The sequence below is a fragment of the Clarias gariepinus genome, chromosome 21 (genome assembly GCF_024256425.1).
Source record: "Clarias gariepinus isolate MV-2021 ecotype Netherlands chromosome 21, CGAR_prim_01v2, whole genome shotgun sequence".
NCBI classification, from domain to species: domain Eukaryota; kingdom Metazoa; phylum Chordata; class Actinopteri; order Siluriformes; family Clariidae; genus Clarias; species Clarias gariepinus.
Genome location: NC_071120.1, coordinates 9,870,373 through 9,895,437, shown reverse-complemented (window position 1 = coordinate 9,895,437; position 25,065 = coordinate 9,870,373). Strand labels below are relative to the sequence as shown.

Here is a 25,065-nt window from a genome sequence, read left to right as displayed (position 1 = left end):
GCCTTCTGCTCTGCCTAGTTCTTGGAGCCCCTCTTGTATATAGTTAATACTCGAAAGCAATAAATACTCAATTTTGCATCGTTCGGGGCTTCAACAAGCCAAAAAGATTTATAGACCAATAAATACGTCTATAAATCTAATAATAGACCTCATAAAAGAAGAGTCTGTCCCCCAGCTTGTTGCTCAAGTTCTCAGGTGAGGCGTGGCTCAGGGGTAGCTCATTAGCTCACATAGACACTGAAATGGTGTATTTGGAGGAGGAGTGAAATAAAGGGAGGCTGAGTTATAAAAAATGCATTATGGGATATTTAGATGTATTTTAGCTGGAGCGTTAGCACACACTTCGGAGGAGTTTTGAGACCTGTTTTAACTTGAAAAAGACATAGTAAATTATGGGACCTTTAATGGATAACAATAATAAAATCTCCTCAGCAAAACAAAGATGTATAATTGAAAATTGTATTAAGTCATATTACACCACCTTATAACAACATTTCCCTTTAATGTTTTTTTTTTTCGATAATCATTCTATCATGCCTAGAATTTTCCCTCCTTATTATTAGCTACTCATCAATTTATTTCCTATGTAATACTTACATCTTCAACTATCCATTTAGGACATAAATCTGCATTAAGTATTTCTTAAAACTCATAAAAGTTTCAGATGATTTGAGTGTATGCGTGACAGCCCAGAGAGAAACATCTATGCATCAGGTTGCAATCTGTATCACACAAATTAGAAACGTGATGAGAGTCAGTGCTCCGTGCTGGTCAGGCAGGCAAACCAACACCAATTGAAACCCTATCCTCTCGCTTTAATATTTTAAAAGTGGTCAGAATGTAGCGTCTCACTGAAACAAGCAGGCTTTCCACTTCTTTTCGTCTACCAGACTTGGCGAATATCGACCATTTGCGTACAGGTAATTCATTTTCACTGTTTTTCATTTTATTTCATATTAGTCTGGTTTTCTTGATGTACTGATTGATGTAGCTGCTTCAAAGTCTATCTATCTATCTAGATATATTGTATATCTATCAACTTTTTTTTTACTATTCACCTTATTTTATATTTTTGTCTCACACTCTCACTGCCGTGTCACAGATTTTCTTCTTCTTCTTACTTGCTTCTTTTTTTTCTTCTGCTCTTGTCACTATTAGTATTATTAAACACTATAACTGTGCACTACAACTCGGAGACTCTTCTCTGAGTGCACACTACACCATGTGTAACATGTAGTCATCGTTAGTCACTATTTGTTGCGTCAGCCATAATATCCATCACAATTATTTCAGATTTAACACTTTTGGTTGTATGTCACTCTCTCTCTCTCTCTCTCCCTCTCTCTCTCTCTCTCTCTCTCTCTGTGTGTGTGCAGACAGTACAGACACACACAGACTCAGCAGCACAAGTTCAACATGCATTTAAACTCCGGAGCAGAGAATATCACACTGTCTCTGAACTTTATGGGGAAGAAGTTGCGAAATCACACAGTGGCACCAGCTACTAAGCAACGTAAGTTTTGCACACACATAAACTCCCCTTTCTGTGTCATCACTTAAACACAAAGACATTTAAATAGGAGGTCTTGAGTCAGGATTTTAGGTATTGGGTAATTACGGAAATGTGTGTTTCTACAAGATATGTCTTCTCCTGCAAGACCTCATTTCCTGTGTGATGGCATAAAACTCATTTATTCTAATCTAGGTGTGTCTGTGTCTGCAGTATGTACTGTGTGTGTGTGTGTGTGTGTGTGTGTTTGCCCATTTATACCGTAAAAAGAGTAATCAAATTTGTTGCTTGAGTTCTCATCCAACAAGAAACAAAAGTCTTATTATCGTTGCACCCAGACTAAAAGACAAAGCAGGACCGGCAGGGCATGGTCAAAACCAGAATATCAGGAAACATGGCTTAGCAATGCAGTAGTCAACATGCTGTTGGGTGAAACAAACAAGAGAAACAGCTATAAGAATTATTTACGTGTAAAATATATATACACAGTACCAGTCACAGGTTTGGACATCGAGTTTAAGAACAATACTGGAGATTTCAAAACTATAAATAAGACATTTGGCATTGGGTAATTGAGTAACAATAAGAACAACAGCCAGGGTTATTTTAAGACATGAAGGTCAGATTTTCTGGAACAGTTCTTGCAAGAACTGTATTGTGCCAAGTGCATTTGCAAAACCCGTCCAACACCATGATGATGAAACTGACTCTCATGAAGATCTTCCCGGGAAAGCAAGACCAAAACCTACGTCGGCTGCAGAGGAGAAGTTCATTTAGGGTTACCAGCCTCAGAAATCACCAATTAACAACCAGCAACTCAGATTAAAGCTGTTATGAAAGATTTAAAGGTAGCCTATAATTAGCAGACACATCTCAATATCAGCTGTTTAAAGGGGATGATTGTATATTTTGGACGCCTTCAGAATTTGTTATACTGTGTAGAAAGAAATAAAAATCAGGAAGGACCATTGTATTAGAAGGTGTGTCCAGATTGTATTAAAAGGTAAAACACAAGAAGCAAAAACAATCAATTTCTGTCTCTGGGGGAATAACCCTAACTTTGACACAGGTTATAAGAAGGTAAACAGCAAACAGGTATGGAACATGGACCACAATTTTTTTTTTCTCAGCGGTAAAGTTGGAGTCCAAGCCAAAGTTGAGCTTAGATGGCAAAACTATGGATATGATATTGATAATGTCTAAATGTCTAAACATGGAACAGAGATGTGAGTTGAGACAGAGATTCCTTTAAGGATTAAATCAGGAACTGGAGTAGAAGCAGGTCTTGTATCATACAGCGAGAGTTTGATGACTTGGGTATGAGTCAGAGGTAATACATTCCCCTGTATGCAAATTAGAAGCATTACCAGGGAACTTTAAATCAGGAGCAGTAGCAAGACGAGATGGGGCTAACCAAAGCTGCCAACCCTCATGTATTACACATACACACTCTCGTATTCTCTCTTAATCAGGTTTGTTATCCCCCTCTCATAAATATAAACACACACATATATATATATATATATATATATATATATATATATATATATATATATATATATATATATATACGATGTAAGGGGTGCCATAGTGAGGCAAGGGGGGCTACTGTCTACCCAGGGCCCCAATGACTGGATGGCTGTTGTAATTCTGTAACAAAATATGTGAGATATGAGTTAAGAAAGGGAAAGGTTCCCAATGAGACACTTATATACTGGACCCAGAGTTCTGTGCTACACCCCTGCTGCTCTACATGGAGCTGCTGAAGAGCATGTACTGTAGGTGGTTTGGCTATTGGGTAAGGTAGGGTCTATTTAGTCTTTTTAAACATTTTCCAATGTATTGTGTAGCAACTGGGATAAATACAGTCTCGTGCATCTGTTGTTTAACTTTACCACTGCAATCCTAAAATGTGCAGAACCTGAGCCAAGCATTGTTAGACACAATGGCTGGCAAAGTGCAATGGAAGTCATCATGTGCATGTACGCGCAGAACTAATGCCCTTATTTTTAGAATCTCACTCCAAGTTTTTCTGAAAAGTTGGCAGCTCTTTTGCTAAATGTAGTATCAAAACAAAATTCCTCAAAGGTGGTTGTTTATACCATGCTATTATTATTTTATTGGTGTGAAGCCAACTTTGGACTGCCTTTCCGACAAATTAGAGTTTGACAGTTTTATTTTTTTATATATATTGTATAACTTTGGCCTGGTTTTCCCCCGGACATGACATTTTCTAAGGTAGGAGTGCAATACAGTGTTTCACCACACTATTAGAGAGGGGCTGTTTCACTCACTGTAACATAATCAGTAAAAAATAGGGAAGAGATATTAGTAAGTAACAGAACAGAGGAGTTTATTACTAAAATAAAACTATAAAATGTAATATAGAATAATAGTCTTTTTATTAAAATGTACAAAATAACAGTTATAATAATCCAAGTGGTACGTTTGGCAGACGCTCTTATCCAGAGCGACTTACATTTTTATCTCATTACACACCTGAGCAGTTGAGGGTTAAGGGTCTTGCTCAAGGGCCCAACAGTGGCAATTTGGTGGTTGTGGGGTTTGAACCTAGGACCTTCCGAACTGTAGTCCAATGCCTTAACCACTGAGCTACCCCTGGCCCAGGTGATAAAGTGCTCGCCCTAGAGAGAACTGATTGGCTGAGGTTGGGATGGGAGGCACTTCACTCTCACATCAATTGCAACTCTACAGCCAATCTTGGGTGTCTTCTAAGATCACAGAAGTGGAAGGATAGTGCTGTCCTCCGAATGTGTTATGCCGTCCCAACGGTGTGTAAGCGAGCAGTTCGAAAAAAATGTGGTTTGGAGATAAAACGTGATGGTCTGGTAATAGTAGCCTTAATTTGGGAGCCCCCTAATGACAGGTGGGAATTGTATACAACTAAATTAGGGACAGGGCCTAAACGTGAGACAAAGGAATCAACTGTGCCTGAATCAGAAGTCAGGCCAGTAGCTGAGTATGAATCTGCGTTAGTGGTGCTATCAGATCAGGTAGTTTCATGGCCTATGGCTAAGAAAGAGGTTTGGCAGGGCAAACATTTAAATAAGAGACGTTTACTGTATATGAGACAGGAGTAGTGGCCATGTCTAAATAGTAATGTGTGAACAATATCAAAACCTGACTCTTGAAGCAAGAGAAGAACCAACTGTTGGGATAGGGGTATGAGCAATATCCACATTTGATGCAAATCACTGCTTTAACCACCGTAAAACAGTTTAAAATCAGATCAAAAGAAAGGCTAATGTTTGAGCAAGAACATGGGTAGTGACACAGAAGTAAGACATGGATGTAGATGATGTGAGGAGGAATGTCTGGATGCCTGAGACATGATCAGCAGATATTGTTCACTTTTAGGTCAGACACCATTTTAGGATAGTGGTAGGGTGGATTGTTGACTCAAACTTTAGTCTTTGTTCAGATTCTACCATTTCTGTTTGCAAAGTGTCAGAAATAATCCTAGGGCGTGGAGCAGGAGTGATGAAAACAGCAAGCCATACAGGAATGTTTTGAGAGAGTATATTATAAATCTGATCCATAAAGATATTGTGTTTAGCTCATTTGTACTTAAGCATGTATACTAAGTTTCCTGTGTACATTTAAATATTTGGAATTTCTATAACATACAAAACGATTAGCTAGGCCAGTGATTCAAAGCAATTTGAAAGGATGCATTGTGTTTCAGGAGCATGGGAGGGAGCTAGTCCATCCAAGGGGGCTGAAGAGAAAAGAGGAGGTCTCTCCAGACTGGTGAGGACACGGCCACTGATGGGTGTCCAGAATGAATTGCCAGGGAGTATACAGGATCTGAAGGAGGAAGTGCATCATGAGCCCTGTAATGTCCATAATACACACCTTGACCAGGCGAACAATGCAGGTGAGCCAACTTTAGCAAGTATTAAGTATATATAATGTAAGCTCCAAATACGTAATATGCAGTTTACTGAAAAAAAAAGTCATAGCAGTGCATTTCTGAAACCATACAAAATAACATTTGATATATTTTAGCAGTATTATAACATTTTATAATTTTAGTATAGCATAGTATAGCATATCACTGTTTGGTATAGTGTGGTGTGCAGTACAGTTTGGTATAGTATAGTATAGTATAGTATAGTATAGTATAGTATAGTATAGTGTCATGTAGTGTAGTATTCCACAGTACAGTTTGGCATAGTATAGCACAGCATAATATAGTACTGTTTAGTATAGTACTGTATAGCTAGTATAGTACAGCACGAAATGTTAAATTTTTTTTGTTTGTTGATTTTTATTTTTGGGTGGGTGTACAAGTTAGTTTAAATGTTCTGCACAGTAACAACACTGCCACAACACAACTGTCCATTTTCACTATAATAAAATCCTCTTTTAGGAATCGTGGCTTTTGACTTCTCTTTCCTTTTTTTTTTTTATCTTTTATGTCAAACACTCCGGGGCGAGACTAGCGATGTGACTTCCCTCACATCTGAAAAGAGCAAAAGAAAAAGAGGGAGAGAGGATGGGAAAGTGAAAGAGCTCCACTGGACCTAATCAAGCTGTCTTTGTGTTCTAACCTTTCTATAAATATTTCCGCTAAATTATTAAATACACATAAAACCCACAGAAGAGTGGATGTTATACAGTATGCAATGCACTTCCCCTATAAATCCATTGTTAAAAATGTTTTAAAATGATGTTTAAACCGAGAGCTCTCATGTCGTTCAACTCTTGCGTAGTCAGCTTTGTGCTGTTTTTAATTTTAATCTTGCACTAACATGTTTGTGTAACAATAATCTCTCAACTATTGCTAAATGTAGATCCAGATTAATCATTTGATTAAAATAAATAAAGCCTACATGTATAAAGGAGATTCTTTTTCTTTTGCATTCATCCTTAACTAAATGCATCAAGTGCAGAAAACCAACTAGTCCTGAATGACTTGATTTCTATCTTTCCAGTTAAGATATGTTTTTCCACTTATCTCTACACACAACAGACTGAGCTGTTTACATCGTTCACATTGTTCACTCCAAGGTGAGGCAATGCTGTCTCAAACCTCAGACATCAGTCTTTTGATAAAACAGCTCTTTTAACAAAATAGATAACAAACACAAGCAAATGAATCACTGACCAAATGTAGAAAGTGCTTTTATACCATCCTGAATCTGGAGAATAAAAAAAGAATCTATACATGCACTATAAGGGTATGTAATGCATGTATTCCTTTTGTCCAACATTTAAGCATATTTTACATAAATCCATAACAGGAACCTGTTACTAGATATTTGGATGGCAACCAAAGGGAACCTGCTGAAACATGATCATAACTGTCACTGCCAAGTAGAGTGTATTACATCACACAGGATTTAATAAAACGCTTTCACCAGAGCCCTAAATTAATTTTAGCTTATACATTATTCTATGTGGAATTATAATTAAAATCAGTACATAAACTAATTACATTTTGCAGTTGATATAAACATGCTCTGTCACACACTTTCATTTTCCATTTAAACATCTTTAGTTTTGATTACGGCGCATGATGTGGTGGCCAGTGTGCATGTGAAAACTATTCCATATGCTCCCCAAATCACTCTTTCACACCTTAAGTCCTGGAATATCTGGACTTCATTGATAACCTGGTAATTCATTTCATTCAGGTCGTCAGTTGGCTTCATTTGTTTGGCCACATAATGTTGCTGAGCCTAGACCTGACCAACTGAAGGTACCCCAGACTGCAGTAGACACTATGCATGATGGTGCATTGCTTTATGTGCTTCCCTTCTTTTCCTGACACACCCATCACTCTGGTGTAGGGTCAGTCTGGACTCATTGGACCAAATGACTTTTTCCATTGCTACAAAGTCCAACCTTTATGCCCCCTAGCAAACTGTGCAGTCTTTTTTTTCTGATTAGACATACAAACAGTTAGTTTTCTTATGTCCACATCATTGCATTATGCTTGTGGAAATGCTAAATGATGGTACTAATGATGATGGTTCTTGCATTTTTTTTAAATAATGATTTATTGCTTTTTATTAATAGCACAAAACATAATTGTTTTGATATCGACTTGAAACAGACGTATCTATACTCAGACCATGTGAAATATTAATAACCCCCGTAACCCTTTTTCAGACTCAGTATATGGGATCATAATTTTTCCCCGTTTTTATAGTTCTGGAAGTGGAAAGGGGAGATGAATAACTGTTCAAAGCATTCTACCTACTGTATATTATTGTAATCTTGGATGTTTTTGAGATGGACACATGGTGTGATACAGTACTGTATTTTTCAAGATTTGATAAGGTGTATTAACAGACAGCAAGAAGAACATATGCTTTAAAAAATAGTTAAAGTCTGTTTGATATGTGGAGGTGTCTGGAAACATGGTGGTGCTTCATGGCTGAGAAAAAGCAGAATCAAGTGGAAAACCTTTAAGCGCTGGATTAGTTCAGATCACTGCGCCAACCCCGGCAATCCCCCAGGCAAAGGTATCAGTCTAAATTTCTCGGATGTGAACATATGGGTGTAATATACTGTATTCTCAGGTGTGACATAATGTTTTTATGATTTCATTCCTAGATCCCAAAGTTGCCTCAGTTAGCACTAGAGTGAAAGATCGAGAAGACGATGTGCCAGTGGATATGAAGATTTTCATCCCTTATGATTCCGCCAAACTATGTATAACCCAAGTATGAAGATTCATTACATCCACTGTCTCTGCTGAATAATCTCCTGAACCAAAGTTCATATAACATGTTTCAACCAAAATTAAAAAAAAAAATTATTTGAACCACATGAATAGATTTTTAAAAAGATCTGTTTGCAATGTGAACACACACGTTATTGTTTGAAGGCTTGTGATTCCCTTAAGCTCTTTTTTTCTTCCACATGATAGTCATTATGCTTTATGTTTCCTAGATACACCATTTTATGTAAAATAATGTACTCAATAGGGAGCAAATAAAAGGATGAAAGCTTTGCACAAAGATGTAACCTTTTTTTTACACAGACTAGTCCTACAATTTACTATTTCTTTAAAAAGTTAACACAGCTCTCAGAGCTCCCTCAAAGTGTGTCTGTGTTAATGCTTTAGCTGAAATACCCCACAGATAGCACATTTTTATCATTTAAATTCATTTTATTTAACTCCTCCTCCAAACATGTTTTTTGAGTGTTTATGTAAATCTCCTAAGCCCCTCCCCCACCAGAGAGCTGTGTAACAAGCCAGAGGAGGGGCTTATTATATGAGGTCACATTAGGGCCAAAAACTAATTGGCCTTTTTAAGAGCCATCCAATAGGGAAAAAATATCACTTTTTTTATTTGAACACACACTAGGGACCCATCCAAATATATATAATTGGCATCCAAATATTTAAATTGACTAAAAAGTGAATTTTGCATAGTAGATCTCTTTTAAACAATGTGTAACATGTCATTGTCACAAACTTTTAATAAATTAGATAGCAACCAATAGTGTTGGAGAAATAAAAATTACACAGGCCAAACAATAATCTTTACCAATTTATCAGATAGCTGATGACATGGTGGCTATGAAGAGCAGGCACCTTGAGATGGTTCAGGAGCTGGAGGAGAACTTCCTTATTGCATCAAGAGAGAACCAGGTACAGTAACATGGGGGCCCTTAAATGAGACATATATTAAAGCAGTTTGTTTAAGATTCATTGGTTCAGACAAAGACTCTTTAATTGTAAAAATTACAATCATTAACAAGCAAATTAACAAGCAAAATATGAAAAAAAACACAATATAAAACATAAAACAGTGTTCATATTCAAATAATAAAATATAATTCTTTTTCCTTTTTTTTATTAAAATGACTATTAATAATTACTAATGTTGTTTTGGTAATGTACAACAATATAATCAAAAAAGAAAAAAATCTTAAAAATTCAATTAAAAAAAAAATTACATTCCAAGTACTATGAATGTGGTTAGGAATCAGGGCTCTTTTATCGATTTTATTATACAGTACATGGAAAACAATGATTATAGTACAAAAGATACAGCACAATCATACACAACCCCATACACAACCCCCAATCATACACAACCCCCCCCCCCGAATCTTAAGACTTAAAGTCTGTTGCTGTTTATTAAAGCTGAACAATAAATATTTCTAATATTAATGTTTAATAAAATTTGTTAAAAAATTGTTCTCCATTATTTAACAATCAGCACTAAATTTAGGATTCGGATGATACAGAAACCCAGTCCTTAGTGAGTCCTAATTGATTCTTAACGAGTCTGGCCTAAGACAATCCTTTCATAGAAGATTAAAAGCATTATAGCCTGAACATGTGATACTGTGGATGTGTTTAAGTGCACTGGACTGCTATGTGGTTGTAGCACACCTGTCTCTTCCTGTGTAGGAAAGAACAGTGCACACAATCAGAACTTATTACCAGAATAAGCTGAATGCTCTGAAGAGGGTTCTGGACGTCTACCAGGAGAAGGTGGAGAGGAGAAGTGCATTGTGGGAGGAGAAGATCAGGGTGAGTTGAAACATCTCCTTTACAGTTTTCCAAAACTAATATACAGTATTGGATAGAAGCAACAGTCTATCTTTCAGACAATGTGACTTCATTTCTGTCGATTTCTCCTTGGCTGTGTTGAATCTCAGAGTTTGCAGAGTGTGAATGAGAACCTGCAGAAAGAGCAGAAGGCTTTGCAAGAGAGAAACAGACACGACTTGGCAACCTGGCAGAGAGAAAAGGTAACATAGTGTTGAACAGCACGTGCTTGTGACCTTGCTCCAACCCTGCTTCTGGAGAGCTCTAGTCTCCTAAACCTAACATAGACTGTGAAGAACATTCTGATGGGAGTGCAGATGAAATAGAAACAACTTTTAAATGTATATAGGAATAGCAAAGGTATTGGAGCCTAACCCAGGAGACTTATTGCATGAGGCAGGGTACACCCTGGATGGGGTGTCAATCCATCACATGGCACACACATACACACCCTTATTTACACACTGTGGGCAATTTGGGAATGCCAGTTAGGCTCACCTGCATGTCCTTGGACTGCACCAAGCATGGGGAGAACATATAAACTCCATTCCCGAGGTGTGAATCGACCCCCGACCCTGGTGGTGCAAGGCGACAGTGCTAACCAGTGCTATATAAATAGTGCTATATTCCACATATCTCCCAGGGGTAAATAAGTACAGGCAACATGAACAATAGTAAAATTAAACAATAAACTGTGCGACGGTAAAACGTTTGTCGTGATCTGTTATGCATGACATTATGAGATAAGATTTTCTTTCTTTTTTCTTTTCGATACTTTACAATAAAGCGTAGGTATAGTCTGATTGTAAGGATGATATGGTTAACTAGAAACAAGCTATCTTCCTCCATCTTTCAGAGCAAGATAATGGAGGTCTTCTCTTCACGTTTGGATCAGCTCCAGAACCACCAGGCGTCCAGTAAGTTGCAGTTATTGATCTAAAGAAGCTATAATTTTACTTTTATTGCAACTTAAGCTTTTCTTATTTTATTGTAGTTTTTGTTCTGCTACATTTTGATATAAAAATATCATACTAGGAGTTTATTTAACTAACTAAAATGAAAAAATATTTTAGCACTCCAGGAGCTGCAGATGGCGAGGACGGAGATGGGACGTGTGCAGGAAATGCTCCAGACCTCAATCGAGGCTAAAGAGCCTGAAGCAAAAAAAGTAATAACACACTCCTCCTGACTGTCTTTCAGCTTTAAAATATTGTATCAAAACAAATACAATGCTCAGGCAGCATGATGGCTTAAAAGTTAGCACTGTAGCTTTGCACCACCAGGGTCGGGGTTCGATTCCCGTCTCGGAGTCTGTGTGCATGAAGTTTGCATGTTCTCCCGGTGCTTAGTGGGTTTCCTCTGGTTTCCTCCCACAGTTCAAGGACATGCAGATAAGGCTAATTGGTGTTCCCAAAATGCCTGTAGTGTGTGTGTCTGCCATCCAGGGTGAACCCTGTCTCATGCCCTAAATTTCCTGGAATATGCTCTAGGCCCCCCGCTACTCTGTATATAAGATTAATCAGTATAGATGATCAGTGAGTGAATTACATTCTTCACTTTTTATCCTTTTATTTATGATACTATAATTTCACTTTGAAAGTATAAAATGAGCTGAAAGTACCATGTTTCTAGTTTTTTAGGGCTTAAACCCATCTCAAACCTGTTAATAATCAGTGAAACTGATAAAATCACATCTGTGCATCTTCTGTATGTTTCTTTCCATGCAGGGAGATAGAGACTCAGGTGCACCTTTAGATGGAGCCAAAGCACGTCTGGAGATGCTGAGGGAAAGTTTGTACAAGCGAGAGCGGGAGATCTCAATGCTGATCGAAGGAGGAGAAGGACTGCAGAACGGTGTGGCGCCATCAGCCTACACTCGTCTGCTTGCTGCTGTAGTACGTCAGGTGGGTGTCAGCATCAACAAATCAGCAATCACATGAGTCAGACGTTCATTTATGTGTTAATTCATTTTATGCCATTATACTGTAAGAGGCTACATTTTTTTGCCTTGCATTACATGACATCATGCTTTCGGACTCAATCATTAGTTTAATTACAAATTATTAATATGGCCAAGTTTTTTAATAATTTCATCAATTGTGAATCATCCATTCCCCAGTTATTTAGTGACTACCTAAATATATTCTAGAAACAAGTTCTACAGTATGCTGCCTGACTGCTTAGCTCTGTCTAGGGTAGGGGTTCGAATCTCACCTTGGGTCTGTGTGCAACTTGTGATTAAACCTCTTCGCCAGGCTCATCTTGTCTACGCAGAGGTGATTGAGGCGAAAGAGAGGTTTGACCAGTTGGCAGAAGACAACTACAAAGCTGCTAATGGCGGAGACGGAGTTACTTCACTCCAGGACGACCAAACAGATATGGGAAGCGTAGAACTGAGACCTCTGGGGTAAAGAAAAAAAAATTTAATCCAAAAATGGAATGACAGAATATGATACATCCATACTTTTTGAAATGATCTCGAATCCAATGTGTCATAGGAAGGACCAATCCGAAATCATTCAGGCTGATGAGGTGACTCAAGCTGAGGTTAAGCTGCAGAAACATGAAATCCTACATCTAGCCCTGGAGTGCATCAAAGCAGGGGTTACACCCACCATCGCTGGTAAACAAATCAATAATGACAAGAACAGCAGCAACTAAAATCACCCCATCTATGACGTGTCTTTGCAAATGAGTTGTGCTGCCAGTCTTTGGTTTAATGTCTGATATTACAATCCCAGGCCCCATCAGCGAGGAAGATTCTGCAGCATTGGATGAGAGTGTGAAAGTATGTACTCAGAAACTCACATCAACACCATCGACAATTAAAGAGCAATAATTAAATGACTGACACTGAACAGCACTTCAGTGCACTACTGCAAATCTGGTGTTCTTGACTCGAGGGTCCTCTGCCATGCACAACAGTTCCCTTAATGTCTGATACATCTGAACTAACTGATCATCTAACACACAGCATTAAGTCATTAATAAGAAGGAGAAAGCAAATCTTAGCTTCTCCCATGTTCTGCTATTACACCCACAATGTACTTTTTTTCCCTAGCATAATGTACATTTTAACTGTCTTACAAATGTTATTAATGTAAAATTTAACTAATCTGGGCGGCACGGTGGTGTAGTGGTTAGCACTGTCGCCTTGCACCTCCAGGGTCTGGGTTCGATTCCAGGCCAGGCTCGATTCCTGTCTCTGTGTGCATGGAGTTTGCATGTTCTCCTCGTGCTTGGTGGGTTTCCTCCGGGTACTCCAGTTTCCTCCAAAGACATGTAGGTTAGGTTAATTGACATTCCCAAATTGCCCGTAGTGTATGTGTGTGCGCCCTGCGATGGATTGGCACCCTGCGTTTTAAACTCTGCTAAACCTTTCTCTAGCAGCAATAATAGCCTTACTGAGATAAAACATTTGTTGTACTATATTAACCATGCACCATAAACCCTTGAATAAACAAAATAACTGATTAAAATTGGAAGTAAAATGTAAACATTAGAGTACTTTTTTTGTCAAACTGCAGCTCCCCTGTGTCCAGCTATTAGCTCGCAGGCCAGTCCTGTGGCATCTACAGTAGGTACAGTATTAATGTCTATGGTGGAGTCTGGCTTATGAAATGCCCCCACCACCAAATTCTAAAAACATGCATCGCCTTTTCCGCTGACCAACCTTTTGACATGCATGCATGCAGGCTTTTTCCTAGGATGTGAAGCTTTTTTTTCCACGAGATTTGAGACAAACACATGTGCAATGTCCTTTTTCACTCATGCATTTTTTTTTTACTTTACAAATTTTTATAGTAATGTAACACCTGACGAAGGTTGCAATACTGAACTTCTCACAAAAATATATACATTTCCAGCCCTTCTAAGTCTTTGTTAGTGTATCTCATTTAGACTTACTGATTATTCTAGCTGTTTACCTATACACAGAAACAAAGCGAAAAATCATGTCCGAGATTAAAATTCAACTCATTGTGCTGCCCTTGTACAAAAAAAACATGCTGTCATCTTTTGTAAAGGGCTAGTGGTCCATTGACACATTTTCCTCTGATCATTACTCCGATTTTTGATTCTCCAGATGTTTGAGGAAAGGTTAAAAAACAGTGATGTCCTAAACTCTGAGGTTGGGAAGAGCGTGGGCCAGCAGCTGCTCCTCCTACAGGCTGAGGTGAGAATAACTGGCTAATGTACAAATACAAAAAGACAGTGTTTTCCAAAATCCCCAAACTAATAAAGCCCTTACAATATTTAGTTTCATACTGACTCTGACTGATGAAGGGGTACTTAATTATCTTACGTGTTTTGTCATGTGTTACCAAACAAAACTTTTATTGTATTAAAAGTCAATAATTAAGCTGTCATCATACTACCAGTCCATCATGTTTAAGTCAAAGTAAATGCATGAAGGGCTGAGTGACTGATGTTGTTTGTGGCTGATGATGCACATGCACTTTAATAAAACATAACAAACTTGAACAAATGACTAGGTCTGATTCATTTCCCTATGTTCATTTGTTGCTCTGTGTTTCTCCAGTTGAAACAGGCCAAAGAAGAAAACAAGAAAATGACTGAGCACTACTCAGCAGAGCGGACCCTCCGAAAGAAGTACTACAATATGGTGGAGGATATGAAAGGCATAGTTTTTGATAAGCATATACATATGCATATAACATTCGTTTTCATTCATTGCCCACTCATTACGCCTGCATGTATTCGCATGAAAGGGTATAAAACAATCCCAGATCATGACTACGGTAGTCATTTAGAAAAACAAAAGTTAAACTTTCATAACTCGCTTACTCATCCATACCGCTTTATTCTGTATTTAGGGTCGCGGGGGGCCTAAAGCCTATCCCAGGAGACACTGATACATGGTGCCAATCCATCACAGGGCACACACATGCACACACTACAGTCAATTTGGGAACGCCAATTAGCCTAATGTGCAGGTGTGTGAACTATGGGAGGAAACTAGAGTACCAGGAGGAAACCCACCAATCACGGGGAGAACATATAAACTCCATGCATACAGAGACGGGACTCAAACCCATACCATAGCAATGCTGCTAACCACTACACCACTGTGCTGACTAGTTTATAACTGTTGCGTTTTTTTTTTAAACATATATCTTTACCAGAATAAAACCATGCAGTTTGTAACTTTACACTAACCCTGTTGTTACGTTATACACACGCATTGTTTACAGGCAAGATCCGGGTGTTCTGCCGTATAAGGCCTCAGACTCGGGCAGAGCTGGCAAGGGGGACCAGCACCATTGTGTCATGTCTGGATGATTATTCAGTGATCCTAGAAACGCCGCGAGGGCCTCGAGAGTTTCAGTTTGACAGGATCTTTACCACAGCGCACACACAGGATGACGTGTTCCAGGAGTCCAGCAGGTAGACGAGCAAACACACAAACCTACCATTTATTTTTTTTATGTTTTTTTTATTATATTCAGAACAAGTAATAGATTAAAATAGATATTCTTTATTCTGAGATTGTATATTCTCTCTAAAGGCTAATTCAGTCAGCAATAGATGGCTTCAATGTATGCATCTTTGCATACGGACAGACCGGCTCGGGAAAAACTTTTACTATGTTGGGAGATAAAGAGCAGAAAAACCCTGGAATCGTCCCTAGGACATTTACTAGGATCTTTGAAATCATCCAAGAGAATGAGACGAAATTTGAGTTCAAGGTGATCTTAACTATGTCTTTTATAGTTTTTTTGTCTTAATCACTTTTCTATACTTAATCACTTACTTCTTTTCATATCTTAAAAAAATGAAGTGACATAAGCATACATTCCATAAAAAGCCGAGAGTAAAGGCAAAATGGAACAATGTGGCATAGAGGAAAAAAGATTCTGGACACTTACAGAATGCCTGTAAATTATCTTTTTTTTTTTTTAAATGAGAGCGTACTGTACATTGGCTGTGAAATAAGGGCGGTGGTACTAATAAAAGCAAAACAGGTAATGTAGGTTAATGTAGACCAAGACTATAGTAGATAGTTAAGGAAGCCCATTTCTTATTAATCACTCATCAGGTGACAGCAGAGCAACACAATGCTGAGCCATGCCTACAGCACATGGTGCAGGTTGATAAGGATGCAGGTAAAGGCACTAATAAATCCCAAACCTGATCTCCCAGAGGATCTAAACAACCCAGCAGGGTCAGTAGGACATATTGATGGAAAAGCAGGTGAATCAACTTTCTGTGGGGAGAAACATCCTTTTTAAGCACTTCAGATTTTAATTGACAGGAGTCCAATCCAACCAATGACGTCACATCTCAAGGGTCAGCTTGATGGACAGATGCTCGATCTTCTAAGGTCTGCAACCAAAAGCAGTGATGGATTTACCTTTTAGAAAACAATTGTGGCAGGTAACGGTGATTGATGGAGTTGAATAGAGTATGTCTACTGTGCCAGGTGATAATATAAGTCATTGAACCCAGTAGGTTAAATAAACATCCCGTGGCTGTCTGTACGAATAAATCAACATCTGTCCTTAAAGAAAGACTTGAAACCTAGCATTTTCTGAAGTCTTTACGGAAAAAAATGATGGTCTTTTCTTTCACGAGACTATAAGGACATCTGTTAAATGCCTTGTAAATACAGTAAGTAAATAAGTTGTATATGTAAATAAGTTGCGAACAGAAGATCCCTAAGTAAGAACTTGCAGTACCTAAGTAGGAGGTTGCAGTTCTGAGCTCCCTGATGAAGTGCTTGATAAAGAAAAGGGACCAGGGAAGTTTGGGATTTATCTTAAGCGCTGACATGGTTTAATACCATCATAATGATAATTGTATCGAGCAGTCAGAGTAATGGATGCACCCTCCTAACGTGGGGAGGAATAGCACCAGACTAAACCATGGATTTGTTTCTCTCATTTTCTCTTCATTTCTTTTCTCATGTGTTGGTTTAGTTTGCATGTACTGAGAGTTGGACATGAGATTTTGGACCTCAATAATAATAATCATCACCTTCATCTCTCTTCTATTTCTGTGCCGTGTCCAGGTCTCGGCTTCTATGCTGGAGCTGTATAACGATAGGCTGCAGGATCTCTTCGTGAGCCCAGCTGAGGCGCTGTCAAAACGCATTGAGATTAAAAAGGACAAAAAGGGGCTCGTATTTGCCCAAGGAGCGGAGGCAAAGGAAGCAACTAGTGCGGGCGAGCTTTTTGCTCTCTTCGCACTTGCATCTGCCAACCGCCATATTGCAGCTACCAGTATGTTATAGTCAAAGTTGGTACAAATGTACTGTATCATACTCTATCTTTGTGACACTAAAATTGTGACTTGGCTGTGTGATTGACCTCACAGAGATGAATATAGAAAGCTCTCGCTCTCACCTGATCATCAGTATCATGCTGGAAAGTCGCAACCTGGCGAATGGCAGCATGACCTTTGGTAAGCTGAACCTCGTTGACCTGGCAGGAAGCGAGAGAGCAGCGAAGACAGGGGCTAAGGATGACCAGCTGAAGGTAATGATGATAATTAGATTAATAGAATTTAAAGTATATACTGTATATTATTATCAATGTTAAGGGTAATAATACTGTACCTGTTCCAATAAGAACCGGAATAAGGAATCTAAACAAGAATTGAACTTGTTCTACCTATCTTAGCTAAACTGCTAAATTTATCTGTTATCCGCTACTGAGTTAGGTACTGGATAGTGTAAAGGCCTATTTACCACCCACAGTTTCATTTTATTTGCATAGCATATTTTAAACAACAGCAGTTAATTCAAGCTGCTTCATGCAAACACCTGTGCATAATCTTAAAATGAAAAAAATAAAAATGCATAGGGTAAAACTAAATAAAATGTAAAACAAAAAATAAGAAAGAAAAAAAACGATATAAAAATAGATAGTATAATAAATAAATAAAACTTCAGTCTTGGTCAAAATTGGGGAAACAAGCAGGACTCAAAAGAAGATTGTTTAAGGTGCGAGTCAGATTAATGCCTAATTTAAAATTCATACTGTCTCAAGTTTTCCTGAAACTTGAAAAGCTGCCCTATGGATGCCTGGATAGAAACAAACAAGAGAGGCTGTTGTGATCTATGAAAAGAAATAAAGTAAGTAAAGACGAATGTTATAACCTTCTAAGTCCAAATAAAATAGATTTTTCATCTTGCTGCTCACATGCAGATATAAGCACTGTAACTCTAAGGAAAGAAAGGCACTAAGAAAGGTGGCATTGCTGCTTGTTTTAATGTGACCAACCTGGTTGCCAGGAACGATAGTTGCTGTCCAGACATACATGTCTTGGACTTCAATTAAATTTAATTTTATTTGTATAGAGTTATAGTTTTTTAACAATTGAAATTGTCGCAGCTTTAAACAATCAAAAGAATTATTTAAGTTTGTATGAAGTGTGAATGTGTATGAATCAAAATGACTGTCCCCGATGAGCAAGCCGAGGACAACGGCGACAGTGGCCTACAAGAAAAACTCCCTGAGATGTTAATAGGAAGAAATCTTGAGAGGAACCAGACTCAACAGGGAACCCATCCTCATTTGGCTTAAAACGGATATGGTCACAGTCAAACAATGTGTAATGTGAATGTATAGGCAGGACTAACTATGACAGCATAACTACAAGGGAGAGCCAGAAGGAAACACAGACATGAGGGCTTCCTGAGATGTAAAGCATAAATCGCTTCATTGTCAACAAACTTGAGTGATCAATAAAAGTAGGGAAGACAGCATCTAAACATACCAGTTTACCATAATACTCTATGTCCATGAGTCCCCCAGAACTGCATCTTTACCTAAGGCAAATATATTTACAAAAAATGCTTGGCTATAGGTTTTTAGGCTAGACTTTAACACTGAGACTGTGTCTGAGTCCTGAACATTAATAAGAAGACTATTCCATAACTCTGGGGCTTTGTAAGAAAAAGTTCTATTTAAGGCCATTTAAAGTTACAGTATGATCGGAAAGATCAACTTACTTCTAACTGCTTGTGGTCCTATGACTAGAACTTCTGTCCTCATTAGGATTAAGCAGAAGGAAGTTAATTAACATCCAATGTCCTGGACACATTGCTCAACTTCAGGTTTTTCTCGTCTGGTTTTGCTGGTTTGAGACATATAATTGTGTGTCATCAGCATAACAATGAAAACTAACACCATGCTTACAAATGATGTTGCCCAGAGGAAGCATGTAAAGGGAGAAAAGCAGTGGGCCTAAAACTGAACTCTGTGGAACCCCAAACTCCACTAGAGAATATGGAGAATGGTCACCATTTAAATCTACAAACTGATAACAATCAATCAAATACTGTAGGATCTGAGCTTCAAGAGGGCTGTTCCCTTAATTCTTACTACATTTTCTAATTTGTAGGGAGAATACTATGATTAATAGTGTCAAAAGCTGCACTGAGGTCAAGTAACACAAGTTTAGTGACACAACCCTGATCAGAGGCCAAAAGGAAGTCATTTACTACTTTAACAAGTGCTGTCTCTGTGCTGTGATGAGGCCTAAAACCTGACTGATACAGTTCTTTTATGCCATTTCTATCTAAATATACACATAGCTGCTGTGATACTATTTTTTCCAGACTCTTAGAGATAAATGGGAGGTTTGATATCGGCCTGTATGACAGGGGCCAAGGTCATGTTTCTTGATAAGCGGTTTAATAACTGCTAATTTAAAAGATTTGGGAACATACCCACTGTGTAAAAAGTTAATTATTTTCAACAGGGTTTTCTGGGTTTCAACAAGGTTTGAGAGGAAATCTGCAAATTCACAGAGAAACTCAGAGTATGGCCATGAAGGAATTAGTGGGATCGACTGAGCTGACTTTATATTTGTTGCTACACTTTTTATGTTACTATAGAGAGCTCCAAATGCATTAAATTTAAATCCGTATTTTTGTACTATAGACAGATTATTATTGTAAATAACTCTGACGCCTCCTTCTCTACCAGTTAGCCGAGGCTGGTGCATGTAGCTGTATCCAGGAGAACTAGCTTCATTAAGAGCTACAGGTAAATACTTGTTCTCTTTAGTCCAGGTTTCTGTTAAACATAATATATCAAACTCCTGGTCTGTGATAGTTTCATTAACAATAACTGCTTAAGATCTGAGAGATCTGATATTTAATATTCCTAGCTTCAGATCACATGGCTGCGAATTCAGTGTGTTTTAAATTTTTGGTCTCTGTATTAAAATTACTAAATTACTAAAACAGACTTTCTGAGTCTTTCTAAATTTTTGTTTAGCTTGGGGAACAGACACAGTCTTAATATAGTAAACCCTGAGTGACGACTGTATACAGCTAGCACTCGGTTGCTTTAGCCTGTTGGTTTGCTCCTTGGCCTGGGCTCTGGATAGTCACCGATTAACTAGGCCTCTTCTGAGACTATGCACTTTACAGTACTACAAGAAATGAGAGCAGCACCTTCCCGAGTGTGATAGACACCGTCTTGCCCTAATAGGCCAGCTTTGCCCTCAAAGGTACTCCAATTATCTATAAAGCCTACATTATTTTCAGAGTACCACCTGGACATCCAGCAGTTCCGCGACCATAACCTGCTGTAAGCTATGTCGCCACATCACATTGGGATGGGACCAGAGCATACTACTTTGTCGGACATTGCCTTCGCTAATTTAAACATCGCTGTAAAGTTACTTTTACTAACCTGTGACTGACTGGTGCCCCTAAAGACCTAGCTAATTACACATGTCTCAGTATAGAGTCTCCTATAACCGGAGCTCTTTCAGGTTTCTCAGCGGGTGCATGACAGAGGAGAGCAAACCTGTTGGACATGTGAAGTGCAGAGGAGGTGTGCTCTGGTGGGCTAGCCTTAGCGTTAGCTTTGGCTGAACAAGTATGCTCCAAGTCGTCACCCACTCGCCCTGCTGTGAGGGCTATAATGCTGGAGTCGGGGGCTGGCTATCTTCGCCTGTGGCACACAGACTGTTCGCTACGGGAATAATAATGCTCTTGCGCTCTTTAACCCTACAGTATCTAAAGTCTGGATGTGCTCCTCTAACGCTAATATCTTCTCCGTCAGAGTGCTCACTAACACACACCTATCACAAATAAAGTTATCGCTAATGACAGAGGAAGAATGTCTAAACATCCTGCAATCTACACACTGAACGAGCTGAATGGTAGACACAATAGCATAGCAAAAAGAGTTTTAATTGCTTGGTGATGGATTCCGCTTGTTGTTCTCATATGATACACGCATTCTCTGTTAAAATTGTTATTTAGTATAAGCGGAAAAAGGCAGTATAATTTAAATGCTAATACAAACAAACAAGGAACTTTCGCGGTAACAATACGAAAAAACAGGAAGCTACATTACATACTTTACATAGCTTTTCATAAGGTTTTTTTTTTACTTGGTCTGAATTTCCAATGACTGGTGTTACTCCAGGCCTTGGATAATCAACAAGGCCTAGGACATTACATTCACTTTATGGTGAAGGGGCATCAGTAGACGTAACCTGGCATTTATGTATGTAAATACTGATAAACCTTTATGTGCTATAAGCTAAGGTTTTCCTTTTTATGGTTACTTTGGCAACTTCTGACATGAAATATAACCCCTGGAGAAAGGTTTTCCAGATTAAGGGTCATACACAGTGCAGTTCTTATTTTTACTTCTCAACAAGAATGTTACATCATATTTCACTAAAATGCCTATTGCATCATTTGGGTGTAAACTGTCAGCTTTGTTCATTGGTGTTTCTTTTTTGCCTTATGCAGGCTTAGTATACCTAAACTTGTTAAGTTAACTGCCTTGTGTAACTGCCTTGTTGCCTCTGAGAGAGTGGGATGATATTTTGTAATCACTTTATGCAATGCACTGTTCATGGAGAACCATTAAGAACACAATGCCTGTCAACACTACTTTCCTTGAAGAACTTCTCTCGGCTATGGTTGAGACTGTGATTTATTCAGTGATTTTGTGTCTATGTGTCATGCAGGAGGCTAACTCCATTAACAAGTCTCTGAGTGCTCTGGGTGATGTGATCTCGGCTCTGGCTATGGAGCAAGCTCATGTTCCCTACCGTAATAACAAGTTAACACAGCTCATGCAGGACTCACTTGGGGGCAACGCCAAAACCCTCATGTTCCTCAATATCTCGCCTTCTGGCTGCAACCTGGATGAGACTCTTACCTCACTCATGTAAGACGCAAACACAAATATGGTATTATATCTAGTTACCTTTCCTTAAGAGCCATTCAAATTATTCTAACTTGCTAAGAGGGCTCTAATGTGGTTTGAATTTTGTAATGTTACAACCTGGAAATTAGCTCAATTAGGGAGTACACATCAGAAGTCTACACACGGTAGCCCACAATATGTAAGAAAAAATTGATTTTCTTAAGTAAATGTGTCATAGTACAAATCAGTACAGATACACCTGTTCCTGAAAAGTGTATGCACTTACTAAAAATCAATTAAAATGGTAAAGAGGCTAAGGGAAGCTTGTAAGGTTCTGCTTAATTTTAAAGAGATCTTTACGACAAGAAATGTAGAAATTTTTTGAAGCATCATTGTAACACTTACATTCGGCAGTATACAACGGGTGTTCAAGTCAAACGAGCACTCAAAATGAAGTTTTCCATGAATGAAGATGTAAAACTGATAAAAAAAAATTTGCTGAGGATTTCACCCCACAGTAAAACATAATGCAACAAACATTTTTAAGAAGGCTATATGTCCATTAATTACAATTCCGGCCAAGGTAGCTTGGAGTCCACTGCAGTCACTTCTCTGAACATTCAGTGAGTGGAACACCTGATGCTTGAAAACTGATGAACAACTTAAGGGAACTGTACACGGAATTAATCATGAACACCACATGCACGTTACAGGAACTCAGCTGGGGTTTTTGCTACATCCCCTGTACAGTCCTGACTATGCTTCATGCCATTTTTTCATATTTGGGTCATTAAGGGAGTTCCTGGGAGGCCAGCGTATCAGACGTGAAGCAAGCAATGCGATCATAGCTCCAGTGTGCTGAAAAAACTTTCTACTTTGATGTGATCCAACCACTAGTGAAATGGAGTTTACTGTTCTGGTATTTTGCACAATTGAAGTCCTGGTTTGACTTGAATGTCCCTTGTATGACCTTAATTGTAAATAACTTTTATATATATATTTTTTTTTGGATTTCTGGTTCATTGGAACATGACATGTCATGGAGACATCAGATAGAGTATTTGGTTACACATGGTCTAGTTCTCACTGTGAAGTCTTGAATGTGGCACATAACATGCCAAATATCTTAAAAATCTAAAAAAAAAATCTTCCAACTTAGATATGCGTCCAGAGTGAAGGCCATCACCAACCATGCACAGAGGAATATGGAGAGCAAAGAGATCGCTCAACTCAAAGAGGTCTGTTCTACTCTATTTTATCTCAGTGTTTAAATATGTTTCATTAAGATTTTAGGCATTAATAAAGAAATTATCACTTGGAACTTTTGTCTCTCTCTCACATTTTATTTCCAGGTGATTTTGAGACTAAAATCAGGACAAGCTGTGGAAGAAGAAGATGTATGATTGATGTTCGCTCAAATTCAGCAATATTTTTGTCATGTTTGGAGATTTGTGATTTGTTTATTATTAATCAGGTCTAGTAAAGAATTATTATGGCATCAAATAAAGAGAATAGATGGCATGTGCAATCTAATTTATTAGTATGGTTAGTGGGTGTCTTGCAGGTGATTGATTAGAGCGTGGGTGTTTTGCCTATGCTCCTATGTGTCTGAATGCTTGAGTCCATGATGTGCTTGGGCCTTATGGGATGATGTCATGTTGTTTGGATAGTTCATATTATTTTAAACCTAGATCAGGATTGTTACAGCAAGCATGTAGAGATCAGGACCAGCCTTATCTTGAGGTTATGTTCATTCAGCATGCTCGATCTCTAAATCTAAATCTCGAATACACTAAATCTAAATGCACAAAAATGAGCTCACCAAGTGTCTCAAGTAGCCAAACTAATGAATTATTAATCACAGGTTCCAAGTTGTTATCTACTTCCTTGATCTTAATCCCATCTAATCTTGTGTAATCTGAACCCTACGATTATTACAAACTGTCAGTCATCTCCAAGTTCATTAGTGATGCGAACACCAACAGGTAAAAAAAAAAAATGTAGCAAGATGTGGTTTGATTTCATCGGTTGCCATGACAATGCATTTCACTCACTTGATACAGTATGTATTCATCAGCAGCACCTTTTTTTCTTCTTTGAAAAAAGAAGACAAATTAAATTATCATTGTTTATATTAGATCTTTGAATTGGAAAATAACTACTAAGGGTCATATTAATGTCGTATGGCTACTTCCAGTAGACGTGGCATGACAAATCATTACAATCCATTGTAATAAGCTGCAACCAAATGAGGATAAATTCCTGTTAATTCTGGTTCATTTCAAGGTTTCCTCCTATTGCAATCCTTGGGAGTTTTTTACTTGTCACCCTCGCCCTCGGGCGTCAGGGACAAACTGACAATTCTGATTTATACCATATAGTAAAATACTAACAAAATACTAGATAAAAAAATTAGAGTGTACCTTTACATTAAACCTTTATCTTTATTTTTGTAATTCATTTAGCAAATAGAACAATAATGTTAATGTCATTACAAAATATATAAAGGAAAACAATGAAATATGTACAGATTGAAGAAAGGGTATTTCTAGAAAAAGATTTAAATCTACTCTAATCTCATACTTGCGTAAATGTTTAGGATCCAGGACCCTCTAATGATCAGACTGTCACATTATACATCTCTAAACCAAAAGGGGGAATAAAACAACACTCAACACTGTTTTTGTCTCCTTACTGTTGCATATATATATATCCTCCTAACGTTTTACCTTAAAACAGCTATCAATTGCAAACATGTATCAATTTAGGAACCTTTAATCTATATGTACTGTATATACATAAATTCCCTTTGAACTAAAACAAACAAGATACATCCAAGTTCTGATAAACACATGGAGGTATGCACCATC

The 25,065-nt window shown here is 38.1% G+C and overlaps 1 protein-coding gene across 1 annotated transcript; it reads left to right on the top strand.

Annotated features, from left to right (window-relative positions):
* The first annotated feature begins 883 nt into the window (after positions 1 to 883).
* On the top strand, positions 884 to 23,598 carry si:dkey-96l17.6 (uncharacterized). Its single transcript, XM_053481616.1, has 10 exons — positions 884 to 920; positions 1,377 to 1,513; positions 5,217 to 5,408; positions 15,263 to 15,455; positions 15,577 to 15,757; positions 17,080 to 17,290; positions 17,385 to 17,545; positions 22,014 to 22,216; positions 23,355 to 23,433; positions 23,548 to 23,598. The coding sequence occupies exons 2-10, from the start codon at positions 1,417 to 1,419 to the stop codon at positions 23,596 to 23,598; spliced, it is 1,368 nt and encodes a 455-aa protein (XP_053337591.1). The 5' UTR covers positions 884 to 920; positions 1,377 to 1,416.
* The last annotated feature ends 1,467 nt before the right edge of the window (positions 23,599 to 25,065 follow it).